The sequence below is a fragment of the Lampetra planeri genome, chromosome 61 (genome assembly GCF_965212315.1).
Source record: "Lampetra planeri chromosome 61, kcLamPlan1.2.h2, whole genome shotgun sequence".
NCBI lineage: Eukaryota > Metazoa > Chordata > Hyperoartia > Petromyzontiformes > Petromyzontidae > Lampetra > Lampetra planeri.
The window spans coordinates 1589367-1612050 of NC_136167.1; the positions used below are offsets into that span (position 1 = coordinate 1589367).

The following is a 22684-nucleotide window of genomic DNA, read 5'->3' on the forward strand; positions in this document are numbered from 1 at the left end:
GCTACAGCTACACACAGCTACAGCTAAACACAGCTACAGCTACACACAGCTACACACAGTTACAGCTACACACAGCTACACACAGCTACAGCTACACACAGCTACACACAGCTACACACAGCTACAGCTACACACAGCTACAGCTACAGCACACCCCTGTATGTTGAACTTCTTTCGCGCCGTACTTAGCCAACCGCGCTAATTGGAGGTGCGGTGGACGGACGACGAATCTAAAACACAAACAGCGGTTCCAGAGGCGCGAGTTTGTCAATCGAGATGATGATTTCAAACGGCGTAGCTCCAGTGGCTTCCTAATATCGGAAGGAAGGAGCGTTCCAGACGGCCACAGTGCCTGTGTGCGTGCGTGTGTGTACGTGGGGTAGGGGTAGTGTCGCGGTTAGCGCTACGCTGTGCTGCAAAGCCAGCGGCCCGAGTTCGATTCCCGCTCGCGGCCAACACCGGTGACGATTATCTGAACCGGTCCCAGGCCTCCCCTAGGTCGACTCAGCCTAAAATGAGTACCCGGTGCGGTGCGTAGTAAACATCGCCATGGGTGCTGCTCGCTAACAGCACTTGCCCCTACAGTCTGTTGAGGCTACGCGGGGGATCTTTGTCTCGACGATGTCTCCCGCCCAGCGGACGTGACGAGCCGCTTTGACGTCGTCTTCTGGTGCGGGGACCTCAACTTCCGCCTGGACCTGGAGCGCGCCGAGGCCGAGGCGCTGGCGCAGAGCGGCGCCCACGGCGACCTCGACCGGCTGCTCGCACACGACCAGCTCACGCCCAAGCTGCGCGACGGTGCGTGAGCCACACGGCGCCGCAGCCGACAACGCCACCACAGCCACCACCACAGCCACCACCGCCGTCACCACAGATACCACCACCACCATCACCACCACCGCCACCACCACTACCACAGCCATCACCACCACTACCACAGCCACCACCATCACCACCACAGATACCACCACCATGGCGATCAACACCAGCATCACCACCATATCACCACCACCACCACCGTCAACAGCCACCATCACCACCAGCATTGCCACCAGATCACCACACCGTCACCACCACCACCGCCACCACCACCAGCATTGCCACCACATCACCACACCGTCACCACCACCAACGCCACCACCACCAGCATCGCCACCACGTCACCACCAGCATCGCCACCACATCACCACACCGTCACCACCACCACCGCGGCCAGCGCGTGAGTGCAAGTGGTCTCTGTCCCAGCTGACTTCCTCTCATGCCCCCCCCCCTCTCTCTCTCCTTGCCCCCCTCTCTTCCCCTGCCCCCCCCTCCCCCCCCTGCCCCCCCCTCCCCCCTCTATCCCCCCCCCTCCCCCCCCTCTGTCTCTCCCCCCCCCACCCTCCCCCCGAACGCGGCCCTCACCCCCCCCCCCCCCCCAGGCTCCGTGTTCCGTGGCTTCAGCGAGGCGCTCATCTTGTTCCCGCCCACCTACAAGTACGACGTGGGAGCCGACACCTTCGACAGCTCCGCCAAGAAGCGCGTCCCCTCCTACACGGTCAGTGGGTCTGGGTGGTGGTTCAGGCTGGGGGTCACGGGGGGTCACGGTGGTTCAGGTCGTGGGTCACGAGGGGTCATGGTGGTTCAGGTCGGGGGTCACGGGGGGTCACGGTGGTTCAGGTCGTGAGTCACGGGGGGTCTGGGTGGTTCAGGTCGTGGGTCACGGGGGGTCACGGTGGTTCAGGTCGTGGGTCACGGGGGGTCTGGGTGGTTCAGGTCGTGAGTCACGGGGGGTCACGGTGGTTCAGGTCGTGGGTCACGGGGGGTCTGGGTGGTTCAGGTCGTGGGTTTCGGGGGGTCAGGTCGTAGGTCACGGTGGTTCAGGTCGTGGGTCACGGTGGGTCACGGTGGTTCAGGTCGTGGGTCACGGGGGGTCACGGTGGTTCAGGTCGTGGGTCACGGTGGTTCAGGTCATGGGTCACGGTGGTTCAGGTCGTGGGTTACGGTGGTTCAGGTCGTGGGTCACGGTGGTTCAGGTCGTGGGTCACGGTGGTTCAGGTCGTGGGTCACGGTGGGTCACGGTGGTTCAGGTCGTGGGTCACGGGGGGTCACGGTGGTTCAGGTCGTGGGTCACGGTGGTTCAGGTCGTGGGTCACGGTGGTTCAGGTCGTGGGTCACGGTGGGTCACGGTGGTTCAGGTCGTGGGTCACGGTGGTTCAGGTCGTGGGTAATGGTGGTTCAGGTCGTGGGTCACGGTGAGTCACGGTGGTTCAGGTCGTGGGTCACGGGGGGTCACGGTGGTTCAGGTCGTGGGTCACGGGGGTCTGGGTGGTTCAGGTCGTGGGTCACAGTGGGTCTGGGTGGTTCAGGTCGTGGGTCACGGTGGTTCAGGTCGTGGGTCACGGTGGTTCAGGTCGTGGGTCACGGGGGGGTCACGGTGGTTCAGGTCATGGGTCACGGGGGTCTGGGTGGTTCAGGCTATGGGTCACGGGGGGTCAGGCTGTGAGTCACTGTGGTTCAGGCTCTGAGTCACGGTGGTTCAGGCTATGGGTCACGGTGGTTCAGGCTATGAGTCACGGTGGTTCAGGCTGTGGGTCACGGTGGTTCAGGCTATGGGTCACGGTGGTTCAGGCTGTGAGTCACGGTGGTTCAGGTTGTAGGTCACGGTGGTTCAGGCAATGAGTCACGGTGGTTCAGGTTGTGGGTCACGGTGGTTCAGGCTGTGAGTCACGGTGGTTCAGGCTTTGAGTCACGGTGGTTCAGGCTGTGAGTCACGGTGGTTCAGGCTGTGAGTCATGGTGGTTCAGGCTGTGGGTCACGGTGGTTCAGGCTGTGAGTCACGGTGGTTCAGGCTGTGAGTCACGGTGGTTCAGGCTATGGGTCACGGTGGTTCAGGCTGTGAGTCACGGTGGTTCAGGCTGGGGGTCACGGTGGTTCAGGCTGTGAGTCACGGTGGTTCAGGATGTGAGTCACGGTGGTTCAGGCTGTGGGTCACGGTGGTTCAGGCTGTGAGTCACGGTGGTTCAGGCTGTGAGTCACGGTGGTTCAGGATGTGAGTCACGGTGGTTCAGGATGTGAGTCACGGTGGTTCAGGATGTGAGTCACGGTGGTTCAGGCTGTGAGTCACGGTGGTTCAGGCTGTGAGTCACGGTGGTTCAGGATGTGAGTCACGGTGGTTCAGGCTATGAGTCACGGTGGTTCAGGCTCTGAGTCACGGTGGTTCAGGCTGTGAGTCACGGTGGTTCAGGTTGTGAGTCACGGTGGTTCAGGCTATGGGTCACGGTGGTTCAGGCTATGAGTCACGGTGGTTCAGGCTGTGAGTCACGGTGGTTCAGGTTGTGGGTCACGGTAGTTCAGGTTGTGAGTCACGGTGGTTCAGGCTATGAGTCACGGTGGTTCAGGCTGTGAGTCACGGTGGTTCAGGATGTGAGTCACGGTGGTTCAGGCTGTGAGTCACGGTGGTTCAGGCTGAGGGTCACGGTGGTTCAGGCTATGGGTCACGGTGGCTCAGGCTATGAGTCACGGTGGTTCAGGCTGTGGGTCACGGTGGTTCAGGATGTGGGTCACGGTGGTTCAGGCTGTGAGTCACGGTGGTTCAGGCTATGGGTCACGGTGGTTCAGGCTCTGGGTCACGGTGGTTCAGGCTGTGAGTCACGGTGGTTCAGGCTCTGGGTCACGGTGGTTCAGGCTGTGAGTCACGGTGGTTCAGGCTGTGGGTCACGGTGGTTCAGGCTCTGGGTCACGGTAGTTCAGGTTGTGAGTCACGGTGGTTCAGGCTATGGGTCACGGTGGTTCAGGCTGTGGCTCACGGTGGTTCAGGCAAGGGGTCACGGTAGTTCAGGCTGTGGGTCACGGTAGTTCAGGTTGTGAGTCACGGTGGTTCAGGTTGTGAGTGACGTTAGTTCAGGTTGTGAGTCACGGTGGTTCAGGCTGTGGGTCACGGTAGTTCAGGCTGTGGGTCACGGTAGTTCAGGTTGTGAGTCACGGTAGTTCAGGTTGTGAGTCACGGTGGTTCAGGCTGTGAGTCACGGTGGTTCAGGCTATTGGTCACGGTAGTTCAGGCTATGGGTCACGGTAGTTCATGTTGTGAGTCACGGTGGTTCAGGCTATGGGTCACGGTGGTTCAGGTTGTGAGTCACGGTAGTTCAGGCTGTGGGTCACGGTGGTTCAGGCTGTGGGTCACGGTAGTTCAGGCGGTGGGTCACGGTAGTTCAGGTTGTGAGTCACGGTAGTTCAGGTTGTGAGTCACGGTGGTTCAGGCTGTGAGTCACGGTGGTTCAGGCTCTGGGTCACGGTAGTTCAGGCTATGGGTCACGGTAGTTCAGGTTGTGAGTCACGGTGGTTCAGGCTGTGGGTCACGGTGGTTCAGGCTAAGAGTCACGATGGTTCAGGTTGTGAGTCACGGTGGTTCAGGCTGTGGGTCACGGTGGTTCAGGCTGTGCGTCACGGTGGTTCAGGCTAAGAGTCACGGTGGTTCAGGTTGTGAGTCACGGTGGTTCAGGCTATGGGTCACGGTGGTTCAGGCTGTGGGTCACGGTGGTTCAGGCTAAGAGTCACGGTGGTTCAGGTTGTGAGTCACGGTGGTTCAGGCTGTGGGTCACGGTGGTTCAGTCTGGGGTCACGGTGTGTGCGGCTGGGCGTGGCGGTGCAGGACCGCGTGCTGTGCCGGGCGCGCGTGCCGGGCGAGGTGAACTCGCTGCTCTACACCTCCTGCCGCTCCATCCGCACGTCCGACCACCGTCCCGTCTTCGCACTGTACAGCGTCAAGCTGAGGCCCGGCCGAGATAAGTGAGTCCGTGTGTGTGGTGTGTGCGTGCGTGTGTGTGTGCCTACGATCCATCCTGAGTTTAACCTGCAGGCTGGATTGTGTGAGGAGCTCACAAATCCTTGAAAGATCTGGGCAAAGTCCCATCGGTGAGCTCCTCCGGCAGGCAAGGCTGCGTTGGCTGGGTCATGTAGCCCGCATGCCCAGCCACCGCATGCCTCAACAGCTTTTGTTCGGCCGGATCGAGGGGGCTAAACGGGCGCGGCACGGGCTAGAGAAGAGATGGAGTGATGTGGTACAGGAGGATGTGGAGCTGAGTGGACTTGCCGATGACTGGCACCAGCGGTGTCAAGATCGGCCTCTGTGGAGGAGGCTCGTGAAGGACGCTACTGGGCAGTTGGAGGCAGTCGCCCTCCAACAATAACGGAGGGCGGAGGAGCGACGCTCACAACAACGAGTGGAGTGCCGGGTGGCTAAAACACAGCACGTTGGCACAGTAGGGGGCACAGGAGGTGCATCAGCCAGTAGGGGGCACAGGTGGTGCATCAGCCAGTTCATCTCAGTCATCTCAGTCAGTCGACCCGTCGCACCTGGGTCTGCCCTGTGACCTCCTGCCAGCGGGCGTTCGACACTTCACGTGGCCTCAAGGTGCACATGGCCTGGCACAAGCGTCGTGGTGACGTCACCGCCACTTTGTGGCGAATGGCAGGTGTCGGTATTGGTGTGTGTGTTGAAATTCTTTCGCATCGTACGTAGGCAACCGTGCTCATCGGAGCACCCGGTGCGGTGTGGAGTAAACATCGCCACTGGGGAGACAAAGGCGGCCGGGTATGGTGTTGGCCACCCATCCCCTCGTGTGCCGTGCCGGTCCTTTATAGGTGCTCGCTAACAGCACTTTCCCCAACAGCATTTTACGGGGGATCTTTGTCTTGTGTGCCATCAAGTGTATGCGCGTGCAAGCGTGCGTGTGTGTGCTTGTGCGAGTGCGCACGTGTGTGTGTGCGTGTGCGCGTGTGTGTGCTTGTACGAGCGCGCACGTGTGTGTGTGAGTGTGCGCGTGTGTGTGCTTGTACGAGCGCGCACGTGTGCGTGTGTGTGCTTGTGCACCTGTCGGGTCTCGTCTCCGTGCGGACCCCCGCTCCAGCGCCCCACCCCGCCGCCACGGCCCCACCAACCCCCCCCCCGAACCCCTCTGCCCCCCCCCCCTCTCTCCCCTGCAGCATCCCCCTGTCGGCCGGCAAGTTCGTCCGCGACGTTTACCTGGAGGCCAACCGCCGGCGGGTCCAGAGGTCTCAGCGCGAGCTGAGGCCCAGCACCGTGTGCTCCTTGAGCTGAGAGCGGTGAGGGGGGGGGGGCCGGGGGGGGGCGGGGGGGGGCGTGCGGCCCCAGCCCCCCCCCACGGCTCCTGGCCCCCCGCCACTGGGGGCTGGAGTCGCCACCGCTGCGATTGAACGGAGGAGGAGGAAGCCGGGAGCAGGGGGGCCCACGTGCCGGGAGGCAATTGGGCGCTCGCCCATCGGTTCCGTGCCTCTCTGTCAGGGGAGCGCTGGGCCCCCTGGGGAGCAACAGAGCCGTGGCGTTTCCCCCACATGCCGGCAACGACGGCCTGAACCACGACGGCCTGAACCACGACGGCCTGAACCGCGCTCTCGGACCCGAACCCCGCTCCCTCCCATTCCGGGCGGCATCTCGTTTGTATTGGGCGTAAGAATGTAATTTAAATTCGTCGTCGCTCGCCGTCTCGTTTGTGTTGTGGTGTGCAAGTCTTCCTGTCTCTCTGCCTCATCTGCGGTACCGTCTGCAGTGAATCCGCACCGTGTTGTCAGTAATTCCTCGTCCCTGTTGGGCACCGTCGCATCTGCCCCGTCTACCTCGGCTGTTTCCTCTGTGCCTCCCCCTTGTGCTCGTTTTGGTTCCAACCCGTGAGCCTCAGTGGAACGTGTGCTCACACGCAATTAGGAGCGGATCGCATACGCACGCACGCACACACACACACACGATTCCACGCACGCACACACACACGACTCCACGCACACACAACTATACGCACACACAACTATACGCACACACACACGACTCCACGCACGCACACACACACGACTCCACGCACACACAACTATACGCACACACACACGACTCCACGCACACACAACTCCAAGCACGCACACACGACTCCACGCACACACACACACACACGACTCCACGCACGCACACACACACGACTCCACGCACACACACACACACACGACTCCACGCACACACACACACACACGACTCCACGCACGCACACACACACACGACTCCACACACACACACACACGACTCCACGCACGCACACACACACGACTCCACGCACACACACACACGACTCCACGCACACACACACACACACGACTCCACATACACACACACACGACTCCACGCACACACACACACACGACTCCACACACACACACGACTCCACGCACACACACACGACTCCACGCACACACACACACGACTCCACGCACACACACACACACACGACCCCACGCACGCACACACACACGACTCCACGCACACACACACACACACGACTCCACGCACACACAACTCCAAGCACGCACACACGACTCCACGCACAACTCCATGCACGTACACACAACTCCACACACACACAACTCCACGCACGTTTCCTCCATCTTCACACCTCCTGTTTTAGTGACTGCAAGGGTAAGGCCTCTTCTTATTTTTTCATCATTTTGATACTAGCAACAACAAAAGAAATCCCACAGAGACGCTGTCTGCAATGAGACCACGTTACCCCTGCAGCCGCTTAGAAACTAAACTATTTTGTATCTTAGCAGGTGAAACCCACTGATCCATTGGCTCTTGTTGTTCAGAGGCGACCTGAGCCACGAGTATTGATAGCTCATCATCGCGGTGGCTGATATCACCGTCGTCATCGTCACGCGTTGGGAATTCATAGCATCAGCCAAATACCGTCTGAACGCGCGTTTTGTTTCTAAATGTGGAGGGGAAAAATCCGGAGGAACCCGGAGAACAAGCCACTCGACCACCGCGGGGAGGACACGCTCGCTCCACTCACTCGCACACACAAAAAGACAAAGATCACCCGTATAGCCTCAGCAGACTGTAGGGGCAAGTTTTGTTAGCGAGCACCTATGAAGGCCGGAATGGTACACGAGGGGGTGGGTGGCCAGCACCACGCCCGACCGCCTTTGGCTCCCCAGTTGCGATGTTTACACACTGCACCAGGCACTCATTTGAGGCTGAGTCGACCTAGGGGTTCAGATAATCGTCGCTGGTGTTGGCCGTGAGCGGGAATCGAACTCTGGTGGCCGGGTTCATAGCGCAGCGTAGCGCTAACCGCTACCACCACCGCTCTCCACACACACACACAGACTAACACTCACTCACACCGATTAACACTCACAGATTAACACTCACACACACAAACACTGACTGCAGAACAGGAGAAGAACACGTACTCACACTCTCACGCAGACTCACACTCACTAACTCAATCGCACACATGAACTCACACAGACTCACACTCTCACTCGCATATCAACACTCACACAAATGAACTCACACTGACACGGACTAACACTCACTCACACATTAACACTCGTCTTCTTGGTTCTTTCGGTAAAGTCACGTAGAAGGGAAATAATAAAATAATAAAAATAAAACATTAAATAATGCTCACGACGTTTCGGCCACAACGCAAGCAGCCGTCCTCAGGTGAAGAACAGGTCTGTCGGAAAGACAGCGTCTGAATTATTTTAATATGTTTTCTTTTTATTATTTTATTGTTTCCCTTCTACGTGACTTTACCGAAAGAACCAAGAAGATGAATCCCTGCAGTCACGAAAGCTTTAAATCGAAACGCAACACTCGCTTTAACGCCGTGGAGAACAGGCAGAGTGCATGCGGACTCCACTCACTCGCTCACGCTCGCACTCTGCAGAACGAGGGGAGGAGACGCACACTCCAAATATACAACATGCATCGTCGGGGTTCGGGTTCGAACCCACCGGTACCCTTACGTGCCAGGCTGGGGGAGACGTAACATCTCTCAAAAGCGCCGTCTCAAACCGCAACGTGAAAGTGCATCCTTCACAGAGCCAGGCGACCCCCCTGAATATTGGATCGTTCCACACTTGCATTGTTTAGTTCGTTTTCAAATCTACCCTCGTTGTTGCAAATTAAACCGAATTCTTTGGCGATGCTGCTACGGCGAGTGGCACGTGCATCACTCATGAAGACCCCGTGTGCTCTTTAAAAGGACCAATTTATTACGGCCACTGGAGCTTCGTAAAAATGTAATAAGGAAGGTCCATTGCCCAGGGTGTATATTTTTAGGCCGCCGTGTTATTGACGGACGTGCCGAGCGGTTTCTTTAAGTTATAAACTAAAAATAAACTTGTTTATTATTTTACCAGGTAAGGCCCCGCTGAGCTGCGTGTCGCTTGTTTTCTTCAGAAGCGAAGTGGCTGTTCATCACGTGGGCATCTCTAGCAGCCAAAATACTCCAAACGCGGTGTTTGTGGCATGCGGAGGGAAAAACCACGCGACCACGGGGAGAGAGAGACACGCAAACTCCACATATACAGCAGCAGGCGTCGGGGTCTGGACGGAACCCACGACCTCCTGTATACCAGGCGAGGGAGTTAACATCTCCTAGCCACCGTGATGATGATGAGAGAGAGAGACACGCAAACTTAAAATATACAGCAGCAGGCGAGGGAGTTAACATCTAGCCACTGTAATGATGATGAGAGAGAGACACGCAAACTCCAAATATACAGCAGCAGGCGTCGAAGTCTGGATCGAACCCACGACCTCCTGTATACCAGGCGAGGTAGTTAACATCTAGCCACCGTGATGATGATGAGAGAGAGAAAGACACGCAAACTCCAAATATACAGCAGCAGGCGTCAGGGTCTGGATCGAACCCACGACCTCCTATATACCAGGCGAGGTAGTTAACATCTTTTAGCCACTGCGATGATGATGAGAGACACGCAAACTCCAAATATACAACAGGCATCGTCAGTGTCGGGATCAAACCCACGACCTCCTGTATACCAGGCGAGGTAGTTAACATCTAACCAACGCGATGATGATGAGAGAGAGACGCAAACTCCAAATATACAGCAGGCATCGTCAGGGTCTGGATCGAACCCACGACCTCCTGTATACCAGGCGAGGTAGTTAACATTTCCTAGCCACCGTGATGATGATGAGAGAGAGACACGCAAACTCCAAATATACAGCAGCAGGTGTCGGGGTCTGGATCGAACCCACGACCTCCTGTACACCAGGCGAGGTAGTCAACATCTCCTAGCCACCAGACCGCGTGTTGTCTGTAACGAGTTCGCGTCATGAGCACAAACACGGCAGGTTGACGAAGCACAAGGAGGTGGGAGTTGTTGAGGACGGACGGCGGTTACTCAGGGGTCTGTTGGATAGACGTGGCATTTGGAAACTCAGGGCAGTGTTTAAACCGGTGAAGCCTCTCTTGAGATGGAATGCCATGAATCGGTCGCAAACGCGTTTCCTTTTCTTCAGAGTTTAAACACTTGAAGCATTAAATGTTACTGTTGCAAGATCGCTGGTCATTGTTTTTTTAGACTTTCAGATGGTCAACTTCGCTGTCTCGAGCACTGAACCCTCCGGATGCCGTCTGGCGGTAAGCAGTCAAGAGCACGTGGCGTCCGATGAACACATTGTCTTGCGGAGGGAGCTGGTAGGAACGTTGGGTTGCTCGGTCAATGGCCAGGGTCAACGGCGGCGTGGTGTATTCCGCAAATATGCCGGACTGAGGGCGGGCACACGCCGGCGTGAGTAGGTTAAACGTTGAGTTTTATAAGGGCACCACGGGGTGACCAGCCCTACCCCTCCCACCCCCAACCCAGCCCCACCCAGCCCCTCCCCACCCTCCCCTCCCCACCCAGCCCCTCCCCACCCTCCTCTCTCCACCCAGCCCCACCCCTCCCATTTTTGGATGCACGACGGACGGACACAATAATCCCCTGTGGGCTGGTGGAGCCAGGTGGTCCCTACCAGTAATAACGTTTATATTTAGTTTGTTCCATGGATGATGTTCCCGTCTAGCCAGTTGTCTTAACGAGGGAGGGATCCGTGTTGTGTGAGCACAGCAGCAACAAATAATATAAAAAATAAACCTTTTTTAAAAACACGCTTTAATGGAATGTACCGTATTAGTGATGGCAGAACTCCACGACTCCAGGAAGTGGCCCCGAAGATTGCCATAACGTACGGGACCGTGGTGATTTACAGCCAACGTCAGTTGAGCGTGGACAATTAGAGCCAAGGCGGAACAACATGTAAAAAGATGGTTGAAATTATTTTTTATGATATAATATAGTATTGTCATCAGTATGACATAAGTATACCAAGTTTGAAGTCGATACCACATTGGGAAGTGGGTTAAAATTGAGTTACAATATTTGAGGATACAACAACAACAACAGACAGAAGTGAGTTAATAGAAAGCGTGTAATAAAAATAAAAAGGAACAAAACGAAATCATCGACGTCGCAGAGAACGAGTGCAGGGTCCTTCATGAATTTCGCACAGCGAACGGACGAGGTTCGTGACGAGCGAGTCAATAACTTTGCACGTGTAACATGAAAAATGTCGGCACGTGTGCAAGTAAGCTCGACACAGATTGAGCAATGAGCCTGCAAAGGCGGTGGTCACCGCCGCGTCGCGCAGCATCTGCGGCCGTCTGGAACGCTCTTCCCTCCCGATGTCAGGAAGCCACTGGAGGAGCTACGCAACTGTCAAATCATCGTCGTCCAGATTGACAAACGCATTTGTGTGTGCGTTAGTTTGTTGTCCTGACCCCCCCCCCCGGGCCTCCAATCATCGCCTTTAGCAAACGTGCGGTGCGGAAGAAGTTCATCGTGCACGCGGACACGAACATGCGCCAATCGACAAAAAATTAACCCGTAAGAACAAAGTTTTTCACTATAAATCCTTTATATGCGTGTTCAATGGGCCACAACCCAGCCCACATTGGTCTTTGAAACGGGCGGCGAGAGTCCTCTCGTCCTCTGGCTTGAGATGGCTGCCACCTATGGGTCAGATGATTGCCTGCCACCATTAAGCAATTGGTAATTAAATCAAAAAATTTTTTCCTAAAAAGTGTACAATTTTGGAAAAAAAAATTCACGAAAATACATTGTCACGCACAACGAGTCTGTGTGCAAAATGTCAGCTCGATTGGATCACGGGAAGTGGGTTTAAAAACGACCGAAAGATTTGCACGGTCGTAAGCGCGCAAGCAAGTGAACTTGATATAAAGGATTTAAAAAGACGACACACACACACACATCCCCCGTGTAGCCTGTAACAGACTGTATGGATAAGTGCTGTTAGCGAGCACCCATGAAGGCCAGAACGATACACGAGGGAGTGGGTGGCCAGCACCACGCCCGACCGCCTTTGTCTCCCCAGTGGCAATGTTTACAGATCGCACCAGGTACTCATTTGAGGCTGAGTCGACCTAGGGGAGGCCCAGGATCGGTTCAGATAATCGTCACCGGTGCTGGCCGTGAGCGGGAATCGAACCTGGGTCGCCAGGTTTATAGCACAGCGCGCTAACCGCTACACCACCGCTACACCACCGCTCCCCCTACACACACACGTGCACACACATATGTAGTAGGTTCGAATTAGGTGCACACACACGCAGCTTGGAGGCAACACTATTTATTAACGGTAAGTAATATAACACTGTACATGAGGTGGCGACCACCTTCCTCAACTCACTAACACTCTGGAACACGACACAGACTGGACCAGGCAGGCAACGGCCTGCCTGGTCCAGGACGACGACTCGGGACTTGACGACCGATGATGTCTTCTCTTTGGAGTACAGTACAACAGCCTTGCTCTCCGTTCACACCACGCTTATATCCGCTCTGGCGTGGCCGGCTCCGCCCAGGCGTGGCTGGCTCTCTCCAGGCCACGCCTCCCTTCCCAGGACACGCCTCACTTCCCCCACCTCTGGGAAGGTCCGGATCCCTCCAGCACGTGACCCCCCAGGCACCCCCTTGGGGCCCCCAGCCCTCGTACGGGCCAACACAGCAGTGACCGTTCTATGTCACTACACACACACACACGTGTGTATGCCCACAGCAGGCGCCAGACAGACGAGGGCTAGGTACAGGTTGTCAAGTGACACATTCCTGCGTAGGGAGCTGGTAGGAACGTTGGGTTGCTCGGTCAATGGCAAGCGTTAACGGCGGCATGGTGTATTCCGCAAATATGCCCGACTGTGAGTGCGGGCACAAGCCGGCGTGAGTAGGTTAAGCGTTGAGTTTTATAAGGGCACCACGGGGTGACCAGCCCCTTCCCACCCAGCTCCTCCCCACCCTCCCCACCCAGCCCCTCCCCACCCTCCCCCCCAGCCCCTCCCTCCCCACCCAGCCCCTCCCCTCCCCACCCTCCCCACCCAGCCCCTCCCCACCCTCCCCTCCCCACCCAGCCCCTCCCCACCCAGCCCCTCCCTGCACGACGGACGCAATAATCCCCTGTGGGCTGGTGTAACCAGGAGGTTCCTACTAGTAAAGGCGCCGTGATTTTGGTTGTAGCCACGGGGTAAACGTTGTGGGGGGTGGGGGCGGGCAGTCAAGCCGTCGACGAGTGGCTTGGGGGATTACAGGGAATCTTTGAGCAGCCACGCCACGGAGAGTTCTAAAGTTATAGACGGATGGGGTTTGTTATTATTTGTGACGAACGGAAATTATCTCGTCGCCTGCCCAGCGCCCCCCCAACCTGCTCTCTTGTCAATGGCACAGCGCAATCAAGTTTATAGTCGGGGCTGTAACCGAACCCGTCTCAGCTCCTTAGAGGAAATGGCTACGATAATAATTACATTCGTGAACACAATTTCCATAATGCTGCACTTGTATACCGCCGTCATCATCGCCCTCCAACAATCATCATCATCACTGTCATATTCCTGCCCATTACCACCACCATCGTGCCATCACCACCACCATCGTGCCATCATCACCACCATCGTGCCATCATCACCACCATCGTGCCATCATCACCACCATCGTGCCATCATGACCCCCACCGTGCCATCATCACCACCATCATCACCACCATCGTGCCATCATCACCACCATCATCACACCCACCGTGCCATCACCACCATCATCACGTGCCCGCGAGACGTGCGAAGCATCTCGTGCACCCCATGCCACCTGTAAAACGTTTTAACGCCTCCACTCACCAATGTCAAAGGTTGTTGAGGACACTTTGTGATCCCTCGTGGGTGAAATTGGGGCGTAAAAGTCACCACCTCGTACAAACGTCTCGGGGACTTTCGTCCCTTCCCCTCCCTCCTCTCCCCTCGCTTCTGTCACCAGCCCCCCGGTGTTGGTTCGGGACGAGGAAATGTGCGAGACGGGATCACGATATAAGAGCGAAGCTCCACGCGAGGTCTGTGCCCTGCGGGACAGCCTCCACCACTCATAGCGATTACACCATCTCTACTACAACTACCACCACCAACACCCATACAGACCACATCCACCATCTCTACTACAACTACCTACACCCATACAGACCACATCCACCAGTTCTACTACAACTACCACCACCTACACCCATACAGACCACATCCACCATCTCTACTACAACTACCACCACCAACACCCATACAGACCACATCCACCATCTCTACTACAACTACCACCACCAACACTCATACAGACCACATCCACCAGCTCTATTACCACCACCACCACCTACACCCATACATACCACATCCACCAGCTCTCCTATTACCACCACGACCACCACCCTTGCATTTCTAATCCTTCCTTCCTATCGTCATTTATTGATTGCAGAACGAAACCGCGATCATTCTCAGCACCACCACCATCAGCAGCAGGCAGAAACAGTTCATCACCACCAGCATCACCACCACCAACAGCAACGATATTATCCGGCGATAGCAGCACCATTTGAACCATCACTGCCAGCGTCATCATCACGTTCATCAGAACCTTCACCTAATCCCGCCTCCTTTATCATCAACTGAACTACCACCACCATCAACCGGTCTCATCACCACCACAACATCATCCACAATCACCTCCACCACCGTCCAAGCACCATGGACACCTCCTCCTCCTTCACGCGCAAGATGAACAGCTGGGCCACCCTGCCCGCAGTGATGGCCGGCACAGTCGTAGGGGTCATGGCCCTGCAGTTTATCTTCACGTTCACGACCGAGTGTCCCTGCTACTACTCGGACGCCTTCAGCGACATCTCCTTCACGGGGCCTCCGGTGCTCCTCTCCCTGTGGAGCGGAAAGTTCCTCCAAAGGATGAGACGCAGCTCGACCGTCGAGGAGAAGGAGTTTAATCTGAGAGGCGCGTCTGTGCTCATGGTGGCTGGCTTCACGTGGTCCGTGGTGGCTCTGCTCAACGGGGAGCTGCTGTGCTGCATGATGAAGGATGACGAAGCATGCTTGGATCCGGATGTTGGCGACAACCTCATCTGTACATCCTTGTCGCAGGCAAGTGGCTTCAACACACACACACACACGCACGCTTAGGGGGCCGTGCATAAATGACATCACGCGATTTTGGACGATTTTTGACCCCCTTCGCCTCGTCACACGGCGTCACAAAAAGTCAGACCCCCCTCAAATATGACGTCACAAAGCTCTGCCCCCCCCCACTCCCCCCAAAAATATAAAACATGCTTCAAATCGCTTTAAACTATTGTCATTGTAGTGCGTATTTAATGTGCCGCTGCACTCTGATGTTGTAGGAGAAAACATTTATCAAAAAGTCGATTTAATTAAGTGGAACGTGTTGTCTATATTTATTTAAAGTGGCGCATTTTGATGTGTTCTGCCTCACGGCAGGAGTGGGGGTGTGTGTACACAGGAATTTCCTGTTTTGATGCCGAGTTTGGTCGCATTACCAGGAAATTACGATTTAAGATTCCCCCTCAACCACGCGGGTGTCCGCCATTACACAGAGTACAAAATGGAGGCACAAATAACGTCTCAGTGAAGGCAGCTGCATCTGTTCATTGTGGGAGTTTAAGAAGCATTGTCTGTAAGTTCGTTTATGTTCTTATAATACTGGGAATGCTGTTATAATGTTAGAATGACCGTTATAATGCTGTAAATGCCTTTATAATGCTGTTAAATTGTTATGATAAATATGAGGCCTAGTTAACAACGAAGCCTGCCCCTTGCCTTATTGTGAATGTTACTTGTAATTTAATAAGTCGAGTCAGACTTGTGCCCAAGTAACTATATTGCGATCTTGAGAGCAAGGATGATGAAATATCTCATCCATAGTTCAGTGTTATGTGTAGTGATGTACATTTAGGCTGTAGTATGGTGATCACACGATGTGCCCTTACTTAACACAGTAGCTTATTCTCTTGTATAGCTATTCAGTACAAATGTCGGTGCCTGGTCCATCCAGGATCTATTGTTGAGTTTCATGTTATCTACGACAATGTTATGATGCTGTAGTGTTCATTCATTGTATTGATATTACCAAGTATTAACAGATGCTGTATTTGTGCTGTGTTTTTCCATCAGTTTTACCTCGTTCAATTCATTAAATACGTTTGGAGTTGGATGTTCACCTTGGCTCTGAAGGTTTATTGGATGCGAGGTTATCTACTCGGATAGTGGTGCAACGCAGCGCAAAGCGAGGCCGAGACATGATGTGACGTCACATTTCCCAAACCCCCCCTCGTCACACATGGCGGTGATGGTGGTGGATGGTGGCTGTGATATATAAGTTGGCACAGTAGGGAGCACAGGTGGTGCATCAGCCAGTCATCTCAGTCAGTCGACCCATGGCACCTGCTAGGTCTGCCCCGTGACCTCCTGCCGGTGGGCATTCGACACTTCACGTGGCCTCAACGTGCACCTAGCCTGGCACAAGCGGCGTGGTGACGCCACCGCCACTTAATGGCGAATGGCGGTTATTGGGATTGGCTGTCTCTGATAAACACGCAAACTCCACCTCTGAGAGAGCGATATGGAAAGTGTGTGTGTGTCGATGATGGTGATAGCTCAATGTCTGTTAGGAACAGCAGATTGGGGTAAACATGAGATTGTTTGAACGTCAAGATGCTATCTGAACCGGTCATGGGCCTCCCCTTGGTCGACTCAGCCTTAAATGAGTACCTGGCACGGTGTGTATACATCGTCAGTGGGGAGACAAAGGCGGCCGGGCGTGGTGCTGGTACCTCCGATTGGCACGGATGGCTACGTACGGTGCGACAGAAGTTCAACATACATACAACATTCCCTACTCATGCACACAAAGACAATACAACGATCCCCCGTATAGCCTGAACAATCTCTGCTCTTCAGCAAACAACTGCCACGCTATAGGAGAAGAGACTGCCTCTCTACATTTTACTTGAAAGGCTATCTTCACCGGTATGAAAAATAATGTGTTTTACCCTTTCTGTTAATGAAACAGGTGTTAAGATGTTTAAACAACAAATAGATACCTCTTTACAAGGAATCAAATTCGCATTAACCACACATGGCTCTCATCATAATTTGAAACGAATTGGCCCACACCAGAGGCAGCCTTCTTCATGGCCTAGTCTCACCACCAGTGTCAGAACAGAGAATGCCAAAAGGCGAACAGGACAAGGGCAATGCGCGTGTCATCGTAGCATTTATCGCTGTATCAGCTCGGGGTGTGAAGCGATATCATGTTTACCTTGTTGCCAGTATCTTCACCTGCATGGCTGCATGTTGTTTACGTCGTTTATTGTGAAAATTCGGTCACAGTTCCTATGATCACTGTTTCATTGCTTTTATGGCTTTATTTTGGTGATTTTTGAAAAGTTTTTCGGTTTGGCCATGTTTGTTTGTTGTAGTACAGAGTTAGACTGATGGCCTTAATCTAAGTTGTCTTGTGGTTGTTGTTGTTTGACTTGCATCCCATTGGGATTTTTGCACACAGTGTTGGTGTACAGTGCTTTTTCTGCAATATTTTGCTGTCTTTTCTTGGATTTTCTGTTTTCACATAGTCACTTTAAGATGTTTTCTTGTTCATGTTTTAGTTTTTTTGTTTGTTGCGGTTGCACCCGATTCAAGAGCCGAATGGCTCACAGGGCTATACCTAATTAATGCAACTTGAAACTTCACCAGGTTGACGTCAAAGCGCTCCTGTCGTAGGGCTGAATGATTAATCGAATCCAAATCCAAATCGCAATTTGAAACTATGCGATTAGAAAAATCGCAAAGGCTGCAATTTTTGGCGATTTGTAAAGTCCAATTACATTCCTATTGGAATAGTTTTCGTTTTTATTTCACTTTATTTAACTTAACAATTGTTCTATGTTTGATTGTTCTATTTCAATGAAAACATTTTAATAAATACATGTTGGACGCAAATTCATATCTTTTAAGTTCTTATCCTTGCATTATAATATATATATAGAGCAGTTGATATTTTGATGGTATCATGTGGCGATGCTCCGTCACATGTTTTAAATCTATTACACAGTGAATATTGAACTGAAGCTTGACTTCAAAATTTGCAATAGCAAATCAAATCGCAATGTCAGAAAAATCGGAAATTAGGCATTTCCTCCAAATCGTTCAGCCCTACCCCGTAGGTTCAATTGTTCCTCACCTGGTAAATTGACTCTCTCCGACTCTGGTTCTTTGGCCTCTCTCACCATCTGTCTCTCTCTCTCACCGTCACACAGACCTTTGGAGTGATACTAATGGTGATTGCCACCATCATCATCTTCCTGATGCTCAACGTCTGCTGCGACTGCTGCTGCGCCTGCTGCTGCGGGTGCTGCTGCGCCGCCGGGCAGAGCCGCGACCAGGTCGAAGAGGGGATGCCCAGATTTCCCAACACCAACTGGGCCTCGCACGTCAACATTGCGTTCCAATTCGATTAAGCATAGGCTGAATACTAGGGGCGTTATCGCCTCCTTCACGGTGGCTAGGAGATGTTCACGAGCTCGCCCGGTATACAGGAGGTTGTGGGTGCGATCCCGACCCCTGACGCCTGCTGCTGTATATTTGGAGTTTGCGTGTCTCTCTCATCATCATGGTGGCTAGGAGATGTTAACTACCTCGCCTGGTCTACAGGAGGTCGTGGGTTCGATCCCGACCCTGACGCCTGCTGCTGTATATTTGAAGTCTGCATGTCTCCCTCTCTTTCATCATCACCACGGTGGCTAGGAGATGTTAAGTACCTTGCCTGGTATACAGGAGGTAATGGGTTTAATCCAAACTCTTGACGCCTGCTGCTGTATATTTGTTGTTTGCGTGTCTCTCTCCCCGTGGTCGCGTGGATTTCTCTCCAGATCCTCCGATATTCCCCTCCACATTTCGATTCAACATCGCGCGTTCAGAATATTTGGCAGCCGCTATAAATTTCCACGTGATGATGATGATGATAAGCCACTTTGTTGAGCTATCATTTGTGGCCACATCGCTTCTGAGAAAGAGCCACATCGTAGCTCGGTGGGGCCTTACCTGGTAAAATAAAAAAAGTTACAACAATAACCTCAAAGCAGCCGAGGATGAATTACACATGTTGTGTTATGAATAACAGATTAATAAACTCCTTTAAGGCACACACTGTTTATTTGTCTTTCTTACAACACGGTCACTACACAGAGAGGGATATACGGTTCCCTCACCTGTAGCCTGAGGAGGTACAGCCTCCGTACCTGGCGGGACCTAAACACGAGTCTGGCTGCTAGCCCAGGCAGGTACAGCCTCCGAACTAGCGGGAGCTACATGCAGTCTACCCGCTACCCTAGCGTCCATTTGTAGTAACACCATGTGTAGTAGCTACATTTGTAGGAGCTACATTTGTAGTAGCTACAGTGAGGGGAAAAAAGTATTTGATCCCCTGCTGATTTTGTACGTTTGCCCACTGGCAAAGAAATTATCAGTCTATAATTTTAATGGTAGGTTTATTTGAACAGTGAGAGACAGAATAACAAGAAAAAAATCCAGAAAAACGCATGTCAAAAATGTTATAAATTGATTTGCATTTTAATGAGGGAAATAAGTATTTGACTCCCTCTCAATCAGAAAGATTTCTGGCTCCCAGGTGTCTTTTATACAGGTGACGAGCTGAGATTAGGAGCACACTCTTAAAGGGAGTGCTCCTAATCTCAGCTTGTTACCTGTATAAAAGACACATGTTCACAGAAGCAATCAATCAGATTCCAAACTCTCCACCATGGCCAAAACCAAAGAGCTCTCCAAGGATGTCAGGGACAAGATTGTAGACCTGCACAAGGCTGGAATGGGCTACAAGACCATCGCCAAGCAGCCTGGTGAGAAGGTGACAACAGTTGGTGCGATTATTCGCAAATGGAAGAAACACAAAATAACTGTCAATCACCCTCGGCCTGGGGCTCCATGCAAGTTCTCACCTCATGGAGTTGCAATGATCATGAGAACGGTGAGGAATGAGCCCAGAACTACACAGGAGGTTCTTGTCAATGATCTCAAGGCAGCTGGGACCATAGTCACCAATAAAACAGTTGGTAACACACTACGCGTGAAGGTCTGAAATCCTGCAGCGACCGCAAGGTCCCCCTGCTCAAGAAAGCACATATACATGCCCGTCTGAAGTTTGCCAATGAACATCTGAATGATTCAGAGGACAACTGGGTGAAAGTGTTGTGGTCAGATTAGACCAAAATGGAGCTCTTTGGCATCAACTCAACTCGCCGTGTTTGGAGGAGGAATGCTGCCTATGACCCCAAGAACACCATCCCCACCGTCAAACATGGAGGTGGAAACATTATGCTTTGGGGGTGTTTTTTCTGCTAAAGGGACAGGACAACTTCACTGCATCAAAGGGACGATGGACGGGGCCATGTGAAGTATTCGGAATGACGGCGGGAAACCACTTGACGGGTAGCACACTTTATTATCACTTGTCTTTCCACAATAACACGTGTGGTCACTATTTCTCACACTACACACTCCACTTGACACGTGTGGTTACTACGGCTCACGCTACACGCTCACGCTACACGCTCACGCTACACGCTCACGGTACACGCTCACGGGCACTCCAGCTCCGTAGCGTCCGTGGAGCCTACAGACCCACCCCAGCTTGGGCGTGGGTCACGACCTCTGGGTCCCGCGGCCCAGCCCTCACACGGACGTCCGGCCCCGGGTCCCAAGGTCCCGCCTCTGAGCCACACAGGGCCCCGGTCCCCACAAGGACAGCGGGACTAGGTGTCTCAGGGCCCTATCTCTTCCTCCTCCGTCTTCTGTCTTCACTGGTCACCAACTCCCCGTGCGCCTGTGCGCACCGCCTTATATAGCCTCCGCTCCCGGGAGACGGAGCGTATGCGGACCGCGACGTGAGCACCCCCTTAGTTGACCAATCCCCACGCGCTTCCACACGATCCCTTCGCTGTCAGCGCGCGTCACCGATACCCAGCCAATCACCGCCTCACAACCCATGACCCCGCGCTGACCTATGATCCTTCACCGTCAGCGCGCGTCACCAACACACACAGCCAATCAATACGCGCTGCCACACGATCCTTACCCCAGCGCGTATCACCACTACATAACCCCCTCCCACATAGCTCGCAGCCGGCCCGGCTGCTAAACAACACAACAACAACAACAATAACAACAACAAAATCCCCACCCTCCAGTGTGCCCCGTAACACAACAACAAACAACACAATGACACAACACCAGACAATAACCTATGTACAAACCGACGAACAATACAATAAAAAGTCAACAACAACATACAACACCAGACAACAACCTATGTACAAACCGACGAACAATACAATAAAAGTAATTCCGAGAAAAAAACGTGTCCAGTGTCTCTGTAACTATCGATCCCCCCCTCCGCTCGCTCCTCAACCGGGGTGATAGAGCGGTCGAGCGGATGGGGAACGCAGTGACGAGACGCTCCGGCCGCATCGGCCCCTCATTCAGTTGGTCAGGAAAAGTTGCGCGACTTAGCGCGAGTCCGCCTGGCCGGTCCATCGTACGGGACGGGACGCTGACGACCGTCTGGTGGCTCCGGTAGCCCCGGAAGGCACGGATCGGGCCTGGAAGGACCGGCCGTGTCGCGGGGATCCGGCCGCCGGTGGTCGGCAGCTGTCAGTTCCGAGACACCTGGGAGCGGATCAGGCGGAGACATGTGAGGATCAGGCGGAGACATTTCCCTCCTCGGGTCGTCGGTCACGTCACATGCTCGGTCCTCACGACACAAAGGGAGGCCATATGGAGGCGAGAACGGTTTCAGCCGGGAGGGGTGAACGTACCAACGGCGCTTTCCCGATTTTATCTGAACACACTGGGGGCGTGCAACCCGCACGACCTCCACGGGTCCCCGCCATGGCCTCAACAATTTAGGCGACGTAGCCAAAGGTGCCCGAGGGCAGTGCAGCCAGGCCCTATCGCCCGGTTTCCAATCGTGCACGGACACCTTTCGTGCACGCAAGCGCTCGTTGGCGATTTGCCGAGACCTCGAATTAAGCCGTGCGGCCTCCCGTGCCTCGGTCAGTTTAGCAATATTAAATTTAATATGTTCGGACAATTTTGAATTCGTTCGTGGCGCGGAAAGTCCCAGCTGAGTTTCCATGGGCGGGTCGGCCTCCCGACCATACATCAAATAAAATGGGAAAATCCCGTTGCTGCATGGGGGGCCATTCTATACGCGGCGAGGACCCCCGGGACCTGCAGGTCCCAGTCAACATGTGCCTCGCACACCCGCTGGCACAGCATAGAAGTCAAAGTCCTGTGGAGTCGCTCCACCATCCCGTCCGTCTGTGGGTGGTACGGGGAGGTACGCACCTTCTTAGTACCCAAAAGGTCGCACACCTCCTGCAGCAATTTACTCAAAAAATTATTTCCCTGGTCGGTCA

The 22684-nt window shown here is 54.0% G+C and overlaps 2 protein-coding genes across 2 annotated transcripts in view; both read left to right on the forward strand.

Moving 5' to 3' along the window:
• The window catches only part of LOC144736522 (uncharacterized), a 29524-nt gene extending 23435 nt beyond the window's left edge, over positions 1 to 6089 (forward strand). The window contains exons 6-9 of the mRNA XM_078619070.1: positions 637 to 798; positions 1422 to 1537; positions 4631 to 4767; positions 5965 to 6089. Coding sequence (XP_078475196.1) covers positions 637 to 798; positions 1422 to 1537; positions 4631 to 4767; positions 5965 to 6079 — 530 coding nt within the window. The 3' untranslated portion in view covers positions 6080 to 6089. The remainder of the gene's footprint in view (positions 1 to 636; positions 799 to 1421; positions 1538 to 4630; positions 4768 to 5964) is intronic.
• An 8087-nt stretch (positions 6090 to 14176) lies between these two features.
• Positions 14177 to 19393, forward strand: LOC144736560 (uncharacterized). The gene is made up of 2 exons (XM_078619111.1): positions 14177 to 15317; positions 18509 to 19393. Exons 1-2 carry the CDS (start codon positions 14913 to 14915, stop codon positions 18707 to 18709), a joined length of 606 nt encoding a protein of 201 aa, XP_078475237.1. The 5' UTR covers positions 14177 to 14912; the 3' UTR covers positions 18710 to 19393.
• The last annotated feature ends 3291 nt before the right edge of the window (positions 19394 to 22684 follow it).

Bases quoted from the DNA above. Each gene is read 5' to 3' on its own strand.
- LOC144736560 (XM_078619111.1), top strand. From the start codon at position 14,913: ATGGACACCTCCTCCTCCTTCACGCGCAAGATGAACAGCTGGGCCACC. The intron at 15,318-18,508 runs GCAAGTGGCTTC...ACCGTCACACAG, and splicing joins TCTGTACATCCTTGTCGCAG to ACCTTTGGAGTGATACTAAT.